General features: G+C 34.6%; 1 protein-coding gene across 3 annotated transcripts in view; it reads left to right on the top strand.

The window, feature by feature from the left end:
• LOC150075170 (glutamate-gated chloride channel-like) overlaps positions 1–19,861 on the top strand; it is a 498,225-nt gene that overhangs the window by 428,879 nt on the left and 49,485 nt on the right. For 2 of the 3 annotated variants that reach the window (XM_090389046.1, XM_090389047.1), the window contains exons 6-9: positions 2,995–3,215; positions 11,120–11,202; positions 17,278–17,418; positions 18,291–18,712. In XM_090389046.1, coding sequence (XP_090245172.1) covers positions 2,995–3,215; positions 11,120–11,202; positions 17,278–17,418; positions 18,291–18,712 — 867 coding nt within the window. The remainder of the gene's footprint in view (positions 1–2,994; positions 3,216–11,119; positions 11,203–17,277; positions 17,419–18,290; positions 18,713–19,861) is intronic. The other variant, XM_090389048.1, reaches the window with a different exon arrangement.

Here is a 19,861-nt window from a genome sequence, read left to right as displayed (position 1 = left end):
CATGGTAGTTGTGGTAGTGGGAGGTAGCCGAAGCTTGTTATTCGCCCATTTCAGTAGCCAGTATTCAGCAGTGTACACCCGCTTAAGGTTTGTATGTGCAGCAGAGGCCCATATTTCTGCACCATAGAGAATGGCAGGGTAGACGGTGGAGGTGATGAACCTTTTAACAGTGGCAGGATGTCGGACGTGTAGCAGCTACTGCTTTGAGATCCACTGTAGACGAGAAAATCTGGTACTGAGTTTGTCAATCTTGTTGACAAAGGACATCTTTTGGTCGAACAGAACGCCAAGGTCTGTGTGCGAGGGTACGTTTGGTATTCGTACCCCTGCGAGTGAAACGTTGAGTACTGTCGGCATGGATTTAAGGGAGAATATAACCTGAGCAGACTTCAGAGGGTTAATTTTTAGATTGAAGTTTGCCAGGTACAATTCTAGATCCTTAAGTTGGGAATTGATCCTGTTGCTGAGCTGGGCGGGGTTGTCGCCAGGGTTAATTGGAGTCAGCAGTTTGAAGTCATCGGCATAGCATAGGAGACCATTCGTTGAGGCAATAATGGGCACGATGATGGCTGTGAACAGGACACCAGACAGGACACCCCCCTGCGGTACTCCAGCAGTAATGTCGCAGGATAGGGTATGTTGCTGCCGATGGAGAATAAGTATTCTGTGACTGAGAAGTGATTCCAAAAAGCACAGCATATCACCTCGAATGTGAAAATTCTCCTTAAGTAGGAGGAGCAAGGCCGGAATCGACACGGCATCAAAGGCTGCGCTTATGTCGAGGTATGTGGTTGCTAGCTCAGCTCTTTGTTCGAATGCTGAGAGAATACGTTCTGTGGTGGCTGCCAAGTTAGTGATTGTCGGTCGCAGCGAAGAGCTTAAAGAACAAAAAAAAATAACAAATAAAAAAATAAATAAAGATAATTTCCTCCGGTGGTGAGGTGGAGACGGGATTCGAATCCTGGTATTTCCCACATGATGTTAAAATTTGTCAATTATAATCATAGTTCCCTCAGTGACGGCCATAGATAAATACAGTAGAATATTTGGCTAAGAAATTATTTCTATCTTGATAATTAATTAAATTTAATAAATTACTAGTCGTAAATTAATGTTGTATTTTTTACACCATAAACCCCTTGTGAAATAATGCTAGCTATATGAATTTAATTTGCAGTAAAATATCCGAGCTTTAATTAATAAAACAAAGGTTGTAATAATCATGTTACCTTAACATCCAGCACATCCATCTGCTGATGATACTTGTAATTATCACCACACTTTTCTTGCACTTATCATATATGTCCATCGTCAACATACTATACCCTCGTGGGTTGCAGAGTTGATATAATTGCCGTTCTCCCACACCTGAGTTCGAATACCGTCGATGACGTGAAGAATTTTTAAGGGCCTTTTTCGCAACGTAACTGAGTTAGTTGGTCTCAGGCGAGGGTAACACGGTTTCTTCTTCTGTAAACTCGGATTTTTCGTCCAGCAAACAGGCAAATCAACTACAGAACACACGCAATTTACAGATATAATATATATGGTGCGATATGGCCTAAATCACTGATTTCCCTAGAACCCTACATCACTCAATCAATATATTACGCTAACTGGATACCATAATGTTGTATAAATCATATGTAATAGACACTGTTTATATAACTGCTTTAGTGCTTAAATTTATATTAAAAGGCGTAAAAATATGTTTATCTTGTATAACACACTGTTATGAACTGATGTCACACACTATAATTAATAAGTGCAATCAGTGATCACTGCATTATGACCACCCCATCTGTAATGGACTATGCCACATAGCCCGCACTTTAAAAAGCTTCATACGCTAAAGCAGTTGTAATTTGATTTGCACCACAATCGTGCAAATGAAAGTGATAGCAGTTATGGGACGTAGTAAAGAGATCACGGTGTTTCAAAAGGGCATGATTGTGGGAGCTCGAGCGTCGGGTGATATCGGAAAAAAGGCAAGTCTTGTCGGTTGCTCACGGCCTACAGCGGTTAAAGTGTGCAAAACATGGTATCGAACGGGACAAACCACCTCCACCGACAGAACTATAAAGGTATGCAAGATCACCGTGCAACGGTTGCCATCGCAATACAATATGGGGAATGCAAGAATGTCTCAAATGAGAATGCACCGCCGCACAATCAGACGTATGGAGTTCCACAGCAGACCACCCAAAGACACCTTCTCCTCACCGCTGATCATCATCGACGGCGAATGCTGTGATGTTAACAATACGCTAGTTAGACATTGGAAGACTGGAAACGAGTTTGCTGGTCGGATGAGTCTAAATACCTAGTGAACACGCTGACGGACGCCTTCGAGATGCACGAGTCAAATCGTGCATGGCGCCCATTTTCCAGGTAGGTGGCAGTGGTTGCTTAATATGGGGCACATTTTGCTGACAAGAACTAGAATCCCAGGTGCGTATGGGCCAACTTTTCACTGGTAAAGTCTACCAGAAGTTTTTGGAGACCATGTGTACCGTGCCATATTGCATTTTTTTTATCCGTGCAGAAACGAGATTTTCCAAGGCGATAATGAGCCGTATCATCGGGCCTGCAATGTGCACAAGTGGTTCGAAGAACACAGTGAAGATATCACCCATCGCGATTGGCCTACAAATTTGCCTGACCTCAATCCAATTCAACAGCTGTTGGATGTTCCGTTACGGGAAGTGAGGCGTATGGAGACATGAAACTGTTATCTATTCTGACACTGGAGTAAGCCTTGCAGGCAGCATGGCTGCAGATTCCTGCGGATGTCTTCAGACATCTAGTAGTCAGTGCCTAGGCGAATAGCGGCTATTATCTGTGCGAAAAGGGGCCCAACGCTGTGTTAAGTAGGTGGTCATAACTCAAGTGTAAATTGTCTGTACATTCTATGTGGGAGTGAAAATTGAAAATTACCTGTATTGTGTAATAAAATAAATAAATAAATTTAAATTGACGTTTTATTGTTTCCAGAAATATGAAGTGGAATTTTTACTAGTACAGCAGTGGGAAGATCATCGACTAGCATTTGATGATGGAGGACGACATCGATACCTTAACGCTATAATGCACGCAGATAGGATGTGGATTCCTGATATTTATTTCATCAAACATGGCGAATTTCGACATCCTCTTATTCCCGTCCATATGTCTCTGAAAGTTTTCAGCAATGGCACCGTCCTTTACATTACAAGGTAAGCATTCTTGAATGCAAACATAAAAAAAAAAAAAAAAAAATTGCAAAGTGCATTCAGAAGGCTTATGGCCTTAACTTTAACGGAATAACATTCCTTAAAGCTCGGAGATAAATGATTACAAAGTAAAGTGTTCCAATTTAATCGTAATGGCTGAAATCCTATCTTGCTTCTCGGCCATTACGAGCTCTGTCCTATTTACCAATCTTGTGCAATTTATAATATAAAACATGATTCAAAAAGTAGAAAATTGTTTATTTGCTTGCATTTATTATTGATGTGACGCACAGGTAGGCAAAGAATCTCTAAAAGTATCCTACAGAAACCTCGATATGAGCTCCACGGCAAGCGGCGATTTCACATTTCGTTTTTTCCTGGCCTCGTAAATCTGTAATAACTGCTGCCACTGCCTCGATGTTTCCGCGTTCAGTTCAGGAATGTTTGTGGGCAATGACATCATTCACAGCCTCACAAAAAGAAGTTACATAGTGTTAGGTACGGAGAGTTGGGGCACCAGACATCTTTTTTGGTAACTCGTTCCATCCATCACTGAGGTGTGTGTTATTGAGATATTCTGGCATATTCACCTGAAGGTTAGGAGACGAGCCCTGCTGCTGAAAGATGAAACCAGTATAACCTTCATGAAACTGAAACAAGCTATTTATTTAACATGTCCAGATAAATTGTTCTCACTGATCATCTTTTACCTAAAAAAAAAGAAAGGAACACAAATTTTAAAATGGCAAAAAACACATTAAATTTGGGAAGTCCCGTTCTTGCTAAATGACTTGGTGTGGATTTTCAGTTTCCCTCACGCAAATGTTTTGACATTTGTTTGTCTTGCTCTAGTAACAAGAGGCTTTAACTTAAGTTTTGATACCATTTCATCCTCTTTCACTTGCTGTCCAAAGTCACAGTAAATTTATCTCTTGCGTTTGTTTTTAGATTTTAACGCCGGTGTTAAAATCGAAAAACCAACTGCAGTTTTAAAGTTTTCAAAAACAAATGTGTCCGGAGAATGTTGTTTGGAATACATTCATTCACAGTTACATCTGATTTTTTTTTAAAGCTGTAGAGAAGTTATTTTCACATGTTCTCCTTCACGGACGTGATGGAAATTACATTTCCAAAGAAGATTTGTCTTAAAAATTCTATTGTTGGCACTTGAAAATTTTTAGTTATATGTATGGTTATGAACATCTACTTCTTGCTGAATCATTGTATTATGCTTGTCTATAGGCCTTTCTAGAGAATCATGAAAAATACACTCTGCTTTGAATATCTGATATTTATTTAAGTACTCAATTCAAAACGATTAATTTGGTGTTATGCATGCAGAATATAAGTTTATTATACTTTGACTGATATCGTCTTGAAATTAATTATATGAATGCTCATATCGTTTTTTGAAAATCGCAGACTAAAATGTTATCAAAAAAGTGCGATAAAATTAGTAACAGGACAAAAACCATTATTACCCATTTTAAAATATATAAACACTAATATCATTATATAATCCAAGCAGATGCCAGCTCTTATAAGAGGGTGATGAACATTCTGTTCAGAAAACATGCATCGCATTCGAAAGGCATTAAGCATGTGGCATGGCAACTATAGCGGTTGCAGGTGTTGGTTATTTCTCTTCAGTTCCTTCAAGTGAAAATTCTCCCAAATCTGATATAAAGGTACAATTGTTCTGAAATCAGTGGTAGTGTGCACTAAAAAAAAAAAACTATTATTTTTAGGCAACCCGAATAATTAAATTCATCTGCCGTGTTATGTGTTTTATGTCTGTTAATTGCGTGTGTTCTATGGTCGATTTATCTGTTTTGCTGGACGAAAAACCCCAGTTTCTGGGGGGGGGGGGGGAACTTTGCTATCTACGCCTGAGACCGACGAACTCACCCACGGAGTGAAAAGAGCCCATTAAAGTTCCTCGTGTCATCGACGGGATTCGAACTCGGGCCTTTTCCACAAGGTGTGGGAAGGACGACGATAGGTGGCAGTTTGCACTATTAAGAAAGTTTTGAAGGTGATACTGATGAGATTTGGAAACGAATAATCAACTAGCCCTCATGGGTAGCACAGTTGGTAGAATCGCCATTCTCCCCACACCGAGTGAAAAAGACTGAGTTCGAGTCCCGTTGATGATGTGAGGAGTTTTTATGGGCCTTTTTCACTAAGTGGTTGAGTTAGTCGGTCTCAGGCGAGGGGGCATGATTTTTTCTCCCGGAAACTCGAGTTTTTCGTCTAGCAAACAGAAAATCGACCAATACAGAACACGCAATTTGCAGACAAAATATACAGAGTAATATGGTCTTAGTCGCTGATGCTCCTAAAAACAAACAAATAAATAATAAAAATAATAAATAATCCACTTAAATCTACAATTTCACCAGGCAGCGTATGTGGAAATGTTTACACAAGAGAAGAACGTGATAATATCCTGTTTCTTCAAAAACCGGTACATGTTTTTACTATTTGTGTACTAAAATCAATTTAATAGCTTGATTCGTTTGCAACAAAATTTTTGTGGATAAAATAATAATGATCTCTGTAATTAATGTGATGGAACTAATATTCTTGATTCTCCTAATTTTACTTCTATCGATGTTAAAAAAAAAAAAAAAAACACAACCGCAGCCATTAATGAATGCAAGAAGTGAAAGTATCCTATGATCTTGAGGATGAAAGTAATTAACTTTTAATTCGTAACTTATTTAATGCACAGACCAGTTATTTTGTGTCTGAAGTCTTGAAATCAATGATTGATACTGATAAAACGTTAGCTTCACTTGAAAATAGAAACGACTTTTTTAACCAAGAAAATCATTATTTTCATTTCTTATGAAAGGCCTACCAATAAGGACTTTCTTAGAAACTAACTTTTTCTCTGCTTTGAGAAATCTGATAAATTCCTTGCAAATTATGATTTTGTATTAGAAATATTGAGAAAGTTAATTCTTCCTTTGCTAATTTACCCAGAACTACAATAAAAAATGTTAATGAAGAACTAAGAAATGTAAGCGATCAGTGTAAGGAATTTTTTATAATGAAAGATTCGTTTTGTGAAGTTCTAGGCAAACTACAAGATTTTATTATGAGTAATCATAACCTCATGGTTAACAAAAATGATTCAGTTTCTTCTATTCAAACTATTTATTTGAACAAGTCTCAAAGTCCAGAAATATGATTACTCATAATAAAATCTTGTAGTTTGCCTAGAACTTCACAAAACGAATCTTTCATTATAAAAAATTCCTTACACTGATCGCTTACATTTCTTAGTTCTTCATTAACATTTGAACCTATATTAAATCAGAAAGAATATCATCGACAAAGTAATAATACTGATGATTATAGCCATATAGACAGATACACTTTCAATCAAAATCAGCCAAAACTATCTCCAGTCATTACATCAACAAGGAAACCCAGACCTCACTGGAGCTGACTTTGAAACTATCCCTAAACTTAAAGTTTGACTCAACAATTAATAGTGAAATCATGGATTCAACACACTAATTTGGAGTTAGACTCTCATAATCAATAGAGAATACAAAGTATATTTCTTTAGATAATAATCAAGAGACCTATGCTAAAATTGTTAAAGGTTCTATTCAGTGACTGATCCATATAAGTTTAATTCCAGTTCTAACTATAAATGGTAATTAGAATTATAAAATGAAAAAAATAAAACCTGAGGGGGCTGGGGTTAAATCAGAACTTGTCCTATAGAACTTATATTAATTTTAATTATATCAATTTTTAATCCTTAAGGCCATCTATCTTGGCAGGGACTGCCACTTTAGCCTTGCAGGATAGATGTCCTTAAGGGTTAAAAGTTGATACTGTATAATCATATGGATGTTATTCGTAATATAAAGTTGAATACGGATGTTTAATGACAATGTTGTGTATTCAAGTTATAAAAAAAGTTAGGATTAATTTTAATTGAAAGGATAAAAAAGGAAATTTACTAATGGCACTCAAAAAATATTTATTGGTTTGCTTCTAGGCTGGCACACAGCATGGAGGAGACTGATTTAGAACAGGAATTTTAAGAATAAGTTAGATGTTGACATTAAAGCATAAAATATGAAATCCTTACATCCAGAGGTCTGCTCTTCCTCCAAAACTACCTAGATATCATGAAATCTCAACATAGTTTCCCAATGGAGTACACACATTTAGATTCAAGAGACAAAAAACAGCAATCATATCACTCAAAAAACATTTTATAATAAAACTGGTACTGGAAGAATAAATGATAATTCTGCCAAACAAATTAAACTATAAATATACCAATAACTGTGTAGAGTTAGTGAATCCATAACTCAAACTAAAGAGTTCATTACTATAAATATTCATAATTGTAAGAACATTATTAGCTCCTTAAATACAATTAGACTTCAAGTCAGTCACCATGATTTTAACTGAGACATTGCTATCTTCTGATATTCTGAACTCAGAGATATGCCCAGAGGGATATAACATGATTAGAAAAGATACAAAAGGTAAGATAGGAGATGGAGTGGCTCTTCTAATACATGATGTTTAATATTATAGAAATCAATTTCCTAAATGATATTAGAGGGCACAAACACCAAGATAAAAGTAAGCAATACCATTCTTCACTTGGGTTTAAGTTATTTACTCCCCCAGTTAACAGGGAAATGCTTTAAAGGCCTGAAACAACAGTTGGAATTCTTCTTATCTCCGCCAATTTGCAGACTAAAGTTTTAGTTATTGGAGATTTTAATATATCATTTAAATATGATTATGATAATGCCAAATACTCAATACCCTGCAGTAATTTATTGTTGTCTAAACAACTGAAATATTTGACAGACTCAATTTGAAACAAAAATGTAACTTACTTATACATAATAGACTATCATTAAGTTTTAGCAAGAGCCTATGCTTTTTACAGTACTCACCTCTTAATCCATATGGTTTGAAGACATAGAATTTAAAGTGAAGGTAAAATGAAATTAAAAATGGCCCAAGGAAAAAGGAGTGCACTAATCTGTTCTATTTAATTATGAAACAGTCGGTACTATAAGTCCTTTCTATAAATAATTTGTACATAATAGACTATTGGACTTCAGCAATTTTTGTATTAAAGTATCATACACTACTAATTTATTTTTTTCTAACCATCAAACAGTGCAGGTACAATCTAATCTTCACACAATAATATCAAATAGATCAAGCTATGAATGTGTGTATTATTTTAATAAAGCTCCACAGGATAACATAAGAAAAAAATTATGGCAATAGACTGGCAAGCTTATTTAAATTATAAGATCCTAATATTATTTTGGAAAACTTGTATGATTCACCAGATTATTGAAAAGTACTGGTCCCACTAAATCAATTACTAAATGCTGGAATAAATATCCAGTGTGGTTCCATAAAGGCTTAATATTATTAATTTAAAAAAAAAAACATGATAAATATAAAAACTTAAATAACCTATCCTTCCATGTAGCATACTCCATCCTTAGAAAACAGACGAAATGAAGTTAAGAATGCTTACAATAATTACATAAAAAGTATTCAGGATGTAGTACTACATATAAAAGAGTCCCTTTTGGAAATATTGGCAACAGTGAAAAACCAAATGTAAACCATCTGTATGTTTTGATAATATTAGGGTTGAGGAATTTAAAAACAGTACTCTAAACTCTATGCTTATGAACAAAACCAAAACATAATCTTACACAATATTCCATTAGATTCCACTAATAATTGACTTACCTATTTTGAAATTGATTATAATATTTTACCAGATGCAAGAACAGTTTCACTCAAAATTATTCTCATAGTTTATATGGAATTCCAGTGACCTACTGGAAGCATTTATTTATGGTAATCCATCAGCAGTTGCTTAATCTAATAAGGGTTATATTCAATAATGGAATATTCCTATCCAAATTAAAAATAACAACTATCACCCCTCTTCTAAAAGAAGGGAAATATTTTGTCCCACCTTCTTATAGACCTAAAATAAAGAAAACCCCCTTTCCAAAGTCATTTAAAATATAATATACACTCAGATAAGAAAATTCATAACTAACAAAATTGGATCTGTCCATCATGTCTTCCTCAATGGGAGATCCACTGTGACTAATATTGTTTCTCTTACAGACATTAGTAGAGTACTTGATAGAAATAACCAGATGGATATTACATATTTTGATCTTAAGAAAGCCTTTGACCATCTCTCATGCTCTGATTTGTTCCAAGCTGAATTACATGGAGTGGTGCACAAAGCATACCTTCTAATGGAAAACTTTTTGCCCATAGACAAAGTACAGTAATATGGAGGAAATATACCCTTCCCTTTTAAAAGGGTTGTGCCACAGGGCTTCCCTTTGAGTCCTCTATTATTTGAATTTTTTAAATGATATCCAGGAATGTTTTGAAGAAAGCTAATTTTAAATTCCTCACTTATGTTGATGATTTGAAAATCTACAAAGAGGTTTGTTCTTTTCATGATTGTAGCATATTGGAATAGGGATTAAGAAAATTTTACTCCTAGATCAAACATAATAGTTTTTCTATTAATCTTGAGAAATGCTGTTCCGCTACTATTTCAGACTACCAGACAAAAATATACAGTTGATTTCCATGATACATTGGACAATCATTAAATAGAGAAAGTTAAAGAAACTAAGGATTTGGGAAAGATTTTTTCCTCTAATGGTAACTTTAACAGACATATTGATAAAATTATTGCCAGAGCTTCAAAAACAGTAGAGTTTTTAAAAGATTTTTTTTTATTTCAATAACATTTTATTAATAAAAACAGCCTATACTGTGATTGTTATTCAAATTCTTGAATATGCTCCCAGGTATGAACCTACAGTACTTAATATTTCATTAATCAACTGGAGAATGTTTAGAGGTCCATGATCAGGTTTCTTATATTTAAATCTAAATTAAAAATTTGCAATGAAATCCTCTGATGAGTGTTATATATTTTTTTGGCTTACTTCCTCTGTATCAAAGCAGAACCACTACAAATCGTAAGTTTCTGTATTTATTAATCTCCAGTAAATTGGATTCCTTTGATCTTGATCTCTGGTCAATATAGGCTATAGGGTGTCCATCCAGACCACTAAGACATCATGAAATTTTTTTACTTCATAATTTTTGAACTAACTATTTAAAATTAGATTTTTTCAATAGAACATTCAAATTTTTAAGCTCTTCAAATATTAAAGTTTTCTATGAAACAGCCAGTATAAAAATGAAGTTAATTGGTATAATTTCAGAGAGCATAAGAGTTTATAAGAGATGTCTACCCTTAACTGAAAAAAAAAAAAAAAAAAAAACACCTTTGGATACTGACATTTTACCCCCCACCCCCAAGTGGATTTATTCAGTGGTATATATTTTGTACATCAACTTAGTTTATACAATGATTCCATTCCATATAGTTATATTACTCTTTATATATGTTAATAAGTATGTAGAAAACTTCAATTTTTATAGTTTCATCATTTTACCTATATTTATTTTAAAATAATCTAAGAATATTTCTTGGCTAAATGCCTAAGAGTATGAAAAGTTGGTTTTTTCATGGTTACTGCTTGTTTGTTTGTTTGTTATTTAGTTTTTAGGAGCATTAGCAACTAAGGCCATATTGCTCCGGGGATATGCGGTGGTCATTCCACGACCTTTCCGCATCCTCCGTATTTGGTGGGCACGATGGTTACTGCACATACATCATTTCTACTACCAAGGTAGTACACGAATGCATCATTTAATTATTAATTTTTTTTTATTATTTTAAAATAGTTGAGTCAGTCTCGTCAAAGAACAATATGAATAATGTTGCTATCTTCAGAAAGTTTTTTTTTTTAATCAAATTAGATGAACACCTTCTCTTTCAGGCGGAATATGATCCTTAACTGCCAGGGAAACTTGCAGATTTTCCCTTTCGACAATCCCAAGTGTCCTTTTGCAATTGAAAGTGGTAAGTAATCACAAGAAAATGTAATAAGAATTTTATATAAGAGTTATCCAAATTTTCTAATTTACAGTATTATCACTGGAGAAGCGAAACAATTATTAGAATCTAAATTTTTGTGGCGTATAAATTACTACATGTGAGAGAATGAGAAGCGATATTCTAGAAAAAAGAGAATTAGTTCACAGGTGATATATTTTCATCCAAATTATTTATTTTATAATGCTGTTTGTCTATTGTTTGTGCAGTATTCTTCAGAGAGACTAAGGCGATGAGGCTCAGCCTCAGGATGAGTTCTATTAGCTGCTGAAAAACTAAACTGTTGCAGAAATTGCTAATTCGCTCACTTTTAGCTGCGAATTAGGAAATCCGTCGTGCATTGTTCATGGGTGGTATATGTGTTACAACTGTCTGTCACAGAGATGTTATGTTGAACAGCTCGAGAAAACAGTATGAATTCCCTCCTCCCTACCAGAGGAGTATAACTTGTTTAACCATATTTGATAGCCTGATGAATTAACATCTCTATAATAATAAAAAGAAAGAACGCTAGGCGATGAATAAAAAGTTTCTTACTGCTCTGGCGTTCCTTAAGAGTCCAGAAAAAATGGCGAAGGAAAAGTGCTTGATGGACTTAAAGAGGTTGGAATGTGAGAACAACACATCTGGTTATCACGCGAGTGGAAATTGCTTATGTTTGTGATAATACTTTAGGTGTGTGATCATTCTTCCTGCACGACTGGGACTCCATTGAAGAATCTCCTGATAGAACGCACAAAATCGGGAAAGAATAGTATTATCCATTGCTAATCTTTCTTGTATCCTTTTTGTAAAACCAATCTTAGTATAAACAACACCTCCAACAGGCTGTAAAGCAGAAGAACGTTATTTCCTCCAGGAGTAAAGCTTGTGGTCCGTTTTCACGAATTAATCATTTTGAAAACGCCTAATAGTATTGCGCTTTATTCATCCCTCTGTGCTCTTATAATAGCACCCTTTTTGGATAAACGAATTTTCCTGAAATATGATATTTAATGTTTTGAGTCTTTAAAAACTTATCCATCAAATTTAACGAATTTTGTTCACACTTGATTATTCAAAGGATCGCTTTCCTATATACATGTTTATCTAGTTAAACATGTACAGGAATTTTGTTGACATCACTAAGCACTAATATATGTGTTGTTGGTGTTTAGTGATGTCGACATATTCGAAATTAGCATTTTAAGGTTTTTAATACATAGCTGGCATCATTTCAAACTTTTTTTGAAAAAGTGTGCTAAAAAGACAATGCTACTAATTAACTTACTGGCAACGTACGATATTTATTTTTATTCATCGTTTATTTTTTGGGTGAAGAAAATATGTGTAACAAAGGGTGGATCGCGGCATTCATTGTTTTTAATATGGGTATTCGAAATGCACATATGTATTTTTACTAACTTAACGTGCTTATTGGGTGCTGAAAGCAACCCATTTTGCTTATGCGTATCAAAATGGGTTGCTTTCAGGGTAGTCCTTTCCTCGCTTCGCCTTTAAAAACTCTACTATATTCAAGGAAAAAAAATTGCGCCCTATACGCAAGATGTTCACAATGACAGCTCATTTTCTAACCTCATCCCATGTAGAATCTATGAAGAAAGAGAAAGTTACGCGTCCGTTATGTAAGTTTTCTTTTCTTTCACATTTCTTGTCAAGTTTGATTCTGAGATTAATTCTGAGATAAATATTTAATAGGTAGAACGATAGTGTTTGAATCGTTAGCATTGGGGAACATATTATTACCAGCGATGGACATAAACAAAAATTTCAAGAGATCTCAATAATTGAAATATTCATTCGAAATTCGAATGAAAAGAGGAACGTCTGCTGATTTGGTTTGGTAGGATTTAAAATTTAAGTCGGGATATCTTATACAGGGAAGTTTAATCTTAGGGCAGAGGCCTCTAGGCGCTCTCTTCATAACAAAAAACACTATATAAAAAATTCTTGAAAAGGGAATTCTTGAAAAATTCTCTCCAAGTAGTAAGTAAAAGTAAAAATATTTTTATGATAACTTTAATACAGCTTAAGCTCTGTGCAAATATTTAAAGCAACATCAGTTCCTTCCTCACAAGTTTTCCCCAAATCCGTGAAAATAAGCGATGAAAGGAATCTGTTATCTCTCTCTCTCTCTCTCTCTCTCTCTCTCATATATATATATATATATATATTTTTTTTTTTTTTTTAGTAGTAATATTTAATTTTGTAATTCTGCATTTTTATGAAAAACAGTTAGATTTTCTTAGAAACAGTGGATGACAAAATTTTCTCATACTGAAATCGACATGTAACCAATTAGGTAAATGTAAAAATTGCTTTAAATTTTAATGAGTTAAATCTATCATATAACAGGAATTAAAAACTTCTGTATTGTATTCAAGAAGTATTTACCAAATTTTGACCATGTGATGGGTATCCGTGGGGTAGGTTTTTATAGCATTTTTGGGAGGGGGAGCGGCGGATGTGGGTTAACCTATCAACCTGTAATTTGGTACAAGGATCAGAAGAATATTCAAAATAAGCACTGACGTCTTCTAAAAGATAGGAGACGCTGTTCCAAGTGTATCACAATGTATCACCTTGGGACCGGGGGGGGGGCACGAGGAAACTGGCTGGACTATCAGATCACAATTAGTTCTATAAGCTGTCAAGAGACCAACACTACAACTTTAAACATATGCTTAAAGTTGGAGTGTTGATCCGACTTTTCTTCTCGAGTAACCATTCCACATTCGAAACTAATATAGATTTCTGTAGGGATGGAGAACTGGTGAAATATATCGAATCAGAATCGATCCTAAAACATTCTGAAGGACTAAAAGAGCATATTCTGAAACCTTGGTGTCAATCTGGCATTTCCTTCTAGATAAATGCCTGAACATCTCAAACTTATTTCGATTTATATACAGAGATACCTCGAAATTTATGAAAAAATAAATAAATTGCTGAATTTCTATTTGCCTGATTTTAATGAAATTTTGGATGATCTTCTAAAAACGCCCAAACATAAAATTCATGAAAATTTGTCCACTGGGAACCTAGTTCTTATATGTAGACCAACAGACATGGTTAAGACAATATATATCCTTTATGGAAATGCAAATGCGCTTAAAAAAAATAGAAAAACTATCGGATACACCAAAAAAAGCTGGAAAGTTAAGACTGTTAACCAATGTCATTATATATGCATTTTGTTAAAAATATATTTGATATGCAAAGGATAAATGAAAATATTACGTGATGAAAAGCCAATCTGCATTTTGTTTTGGGCAGAATTATTCAAAAAACTATTTGCAACAGAATAATCGTTACTGATATGTTTATTTCATTATTTAACATCTGTACCTGACAGGGCTATAAGCCTCAGGTTGCGAAATAGTTAACTGACGTGTAAGGAAGTGAAAGTGCATCATTTCTACACGCAGCCAGCTAATAAGTAATTGGCATCATTAAGTACATCTCGTATTGTGAATACCTTCACAACGAGTTGCCATGATATTGCACTACCTCGAATAAGTAACGCTTCACCAATAGAGAAGACTACTGTTACTAATTCTCGGCGGATACCACCACCTGTTCGGAGCGTGATGGCTCCTCATCGGTGAGTGGGCATGCAATGATGATGGTGATGATGCAATGATGACAACCGAGTTGCGAAGTATAACTCCACAATATGAGAGATGCTTAATGTACTTTATGATCTTAATTACTTGCACACCACTAGGCATCTCTCATATTGTGAAGTTATACTTCGCAACTCGGTTGTCATCATTGTATCACCAGGGTGCATGCCCACCCACCGATGAGGAGCCAACAAGATCCGAAATGGTGCCGTCTGGGTGGTGGTATCCGCTTTGAATAAGTAACAGTAGTCTTCTCTATTGGTGTGGCGTTACTTATTCGAGGTAGTGCAATATCATGGCAACTCGTTGTGAAGGTATTCACAATACGAGATGTACTTAATGATGCCAATTCCTAGTTACTTAGTAGCTGGCTGCGTGTAGAAATGATGCAGTTGCACTAACTTACACGTCTTGTAATAAATTAAGCGAATTAATATAGATGAAAACATACTAATATGAGAGGAATGGATAGACAGAGATAAATGAACGATATTACAAGTTTATATGATTTTTTTTTTTTTTTCAAATATGAAATCTCTTTAAACGAGGGGAAAATGATTTGTAATAAATCCTCCATTTTTAACTTCATGGTACATGTTTTGTCATTTCGAGTATTCACTGTATCATTAATGTGAAACTAACTCACTACGACCATTAAAGTAAATCACATCCATCACTTCAGCTGAAACATTAAAAATATTATTCGGTCGTCGAGGAAACAGTTATCGTACGTTACTTGGTTGCTTAGAAATCCAAACATCGACAAACTTTATTGCAAAGCTCATCGATTTTTTAAATCTATATTGCGTGATTTAGCACTTAACAGAGCTTACCTCCCAGAACTAATAGATGAATACACAAATGTTTCCTTACAAATTTATTTACCCAGAGTCTTTAATATTTGATTACACAAAAATACGAACAAAGAACATTAAAAGATTGCATTCTGGAACTCTCGAAACTAAAAGTTATTACTGTGAAGTTTGGTGACGTACTAAATAAAAATCTATAGAAGAGAAATTCAATTTCAGAGTATAGGGGAAAAAAAAAAAAAAAAAGAGATAATCAGAAAAACAACAAAGTCGGTCCTATAAATGGAGAAAATAATCAATCGAAATTGTCTTGAGATGAATACGAAGTTATGACTTGTAAACAGACCTATAAAATAGAATAATATACAGTATATATATACACCTCAGTTCAAGCCCGTGACTGCTAAATACGATGCCATTTCTTGTATTCTCTCTGTCTTGTGAACTCATCTGACCGTGTGGTCATCCACACGGTCAGATGAGTTCACATAAATAAATAAATACAGAAAATGTATTTATTTATTTATGTATATTTAAGGTAGAAGTAATAAAACGAGAGACAAAGTGCAAACGTATATCAAATTGTAAAGAACACAAGTGCCAAAACTATTACGAAAAGGACAGTAGGAAATAGAAGAATTAAGGTAGAAGATAGGAAAAGAATGTGAAGAACTTAAAAGATGCATTGAATTATCCGAAATTAAGGGCAGAATTAATAAGCCAATTAGCAGGAAAGAAGCTGTAAGGGAGAAAAAAAATAATAATAATTAATAAATTACAAAGAAATAGCAAACATCGAATAGAAGATGGGAAAATAATATGATGTTAAAAAAACCTAATAATAAGGGAAAGGAAAATAAAGGTTAAATATTTGATGCAAGCTATAAAAGATTGACACATAATGCAGGAATTTCATCGGGGAACTACATCTGATTAAATTTAATTAAATACCCCCAATGAAATACCTGCATTATGTATCAATCTTTTAAAGCTTGCATCAAATATTTAACCTTTATTTTTCTTTCTCTTATTATTAGGTTTTTTTACATCAAATTATTTTCCCACCTTCTATTTGATGCTTACTATTTCTTTGTAATTTATTAATTATTATTATATTTTTTCTCCTTTATAGCTTCTTTCCTGCTAACTGGCTTATTAATTCAGCCCTTAATTCGGATAATTCAATGTATCTTTTAGGTTCTTCACATTCTTTTCCTATCTTTCGCCTTAATTTTTTATTTCCTACTATCCTTTTCCTCACAGTTTTGGCACTTTGTGTTCTTTACAATTCCATCTGTTTGCACTTTGTCTGTCGCTTTATTACTTCTAACTTAAATACATACTTTTGTATCTTTTGCTGCTGCTTAGTGCGCATAGGTGCAATTTCTTTAAACAGTTAAAGAAAATTTTAACTTTTAAAACATAATTTACTTATACCTCCATATTTTTCACTTCTACTCATTTTATCTATATTATTTATATATACATATTTTTTTTTTAATCCTATTTTAATGCATTTAAGTTTGTAAAATATTTTTGTCAAAAGAGATAAATATCAAAATATAAATTTCTTGTTTATTAATAATATCCATTTCTAACTGTAGTATCCCACGAGACATCAGAAATGGAACTGCAGTGGTCAGATCAGAATGCAGCAATCAGTGGTGCCACCTCTCTCAGATACCATAACGCCTATCTGGTGAAGAACGATACTGGTGAGTGTGACAGGCATCACACGTGGAGAGGTAAGTAGCGATGTTAATCAATAGACCAGGGGTCCCCAATCTGTTGCTTGCGAACACCTCTGTGCTCTTGACCAGTCTGACGGTGCTATTGTGGGAAAGTACCGTCAGGCTGGTTTTCGCTGTCATGCCTACAAATCATGCTTGACCAGTCTCTGTATTTTCGCTTCATTTGGTTATGCGAATCACGTATTGCTTTCTCAAGGTCTAAAGAGAAGCGCCATATTCGAAATGTCACTTGAAATCACAGCATTGGTTCTTCGGTAGCGTGCACAACAACTTTGGGAGTTTGATCCTGCACGTCGTCGCAAATTATACGCAGTCCATTACTGTGTTAACAGTGGCGCTTGTATATCACATGTCAAAAGAAAATTTATTTTTTTAAGGTAGAATGGATTTTTTTTTAAGTAGAACGGCGATTCGTCCTGCTTCCCAGCTACTGAAAGCGAAGCCAAGTGTCACTCCCACTGATCTGCACAAGCAGGTTTGGACACTTCTCAGATACGTCAGTAGAACCTTCTTTTTTTAGAGCATTTTTTGAAATTAACGGCAATAAATAAATAACATAGCAAGCAGAAAATGCAGTGGTTTAAATTTTGTAGTATTGATTAAAAACTATTTTCTTTGTCTCAAGTCTGTTTTGTCTTTTGTCCTCAAGTTTATTTATTGTCAGTTTATGGTTAGTCATTCTACTAGCATCACGTACTGCTGGCAAAAAAAAAAAAAAATAAAAAAAAAATAAATAAACAAATAACAATAAAAAAATAAATAATAGAAAGAATTAAAATTAATTTGAATAAAAATTAAATAAAGTTAATTCAAATTAGTTATTCCTCATATTCCCGTACTAATTACGATACTTACTAATTTTCCAGGTAACTATAGCTGTCTGCGCGTATTACTGGTCTTCACACGTGACAAAGCCTTTTACTTCAGCACCGTTTTCGGTCCAGGAATGGTGCTGGTGACCAGCTCCTTCATTAGCTTTTGGCTGGATATTAATGCTGTGCCTGCCCGTGTCATGATCGGGGTTACTACTATGCTGAACTTTTGTACGACGACCAACAGTTTCCGGTCCACACTACCGGTTGTATCAAATCTTACAGCCATGAACCTGTGGGACGGGGTGTGCATGTTCTTCATTTATGCCTCAATGCTGGAGTTTATCATAGTCAACTATCTCTTCAGGAAGTTGCCTCATGGGAACAGGCCGTCTTCAGCTACACATCAGTCTGACGTTATACGGCCGCCTTCAACGCTAACACAGGTGGGACGCTGGTGTGGGACCTACGAAGGGGTAAGAATCATCTATTCATATTTTTCTTTAAATTGGTTCATATTTATAACGTTAAATAAATATCTCGCATTCGAAACTATCAACTACTGTATGAGTAAATATAAAAATTTACTCTGATGCAGAATTCCTTGGCGGTTCTGTAAAGAAAAAAAAAAAATGGTACCTCGTTCGTTATATTTTATATATACAGTAGAACCCGGATAAGAAATTCCCGCATAAGAAGTTTTCCCCTGTACTAGGTTTGGTTTCTTAAGTCCCAATTTCAACTCTATATGTTGTAATGTATTATTTTTCCGGCATAAAAAGTTCGTGATGAAGAATACAGAGTAATGACGGTTTCCCACGTAATACGTTTTTTTTTAAATACATGTATAGATATTCTTTATTTTTAATATTAAAAAAATATTAAACAATATAAGCATTTGGTAATCGAACGAGTTATTGCCAAGCATCATTTTAGTTCGTAGTAAACCACCAAAGCAAGTGAAATGGCATCGTATTTTACATCTCATATTATGAATGCCTTCACAACGAGTTGCCCTGATATTGCACTACACTCACTTTGATCTTAGCCCAAAAGGCCGAGAAGTGATATTGCACTACCTCCAATAAGCAACGTTTCACCACTGAGAAGACTAATGTTACTTATTCTCGGCGAAGTGTTGCCTGTTCGAGAATCCAGGGTCGAAGCATTGCTTACTTGCTTATTCTAGGTAGTTCAATATTAGGGCAACCCGTTGTGAAGGCATTCACACAATATGAGATATCACAAAACCGATGCCACCTACTTCGGTGATTTACTATGAACTAAAATTATGCTACACACTAACCTGTTCGATTAGTCAATTTTCCGTTCTCTGATACTTTCAGCCTTAAAACCTTTTTAGTATAATGGAAGTGACATGCCAATTGTTTTCATCGATATCCATAATTGGATAGCTTCAACCACGTGAAGCATTTGTCATTAAGTTCTGATTTTTCTGAACAGTTCTGATCTGAATACTTCTCTGGGGATTGTTCTCTGGCTTATTGTCATTGTGACCTTTTTAAGCCTTAAGGTATGTTGAAACTCCAAAAGAGCTCATTCATCCAATTTGGTAATGAGTTTAATGAACAGAATGTTAAGCATTTAGAAATCCTCAGTTTAAA

Source organism: Mastigoproctus giganteus, chromosome 14, assembly GCF_048544385.1.
Source record: "Mastigoproctus giganteus isolate SK-2022 chromosome 14, ASM4854438v1, whole genome shotgun sequence".
In the NCBI taxonomy this organism is placed as follows: Eukaryota; Metazoa; Arthropoda; class Arachnida; order Uropygi; family Thelyphonidae; genus Mastigoproctus; species Mastigoproctus giganteus.
Note: the sequence above shows the minus strand (reverse complement) of the source record. Positions and strands in the feature narration are given on the sequence as shown.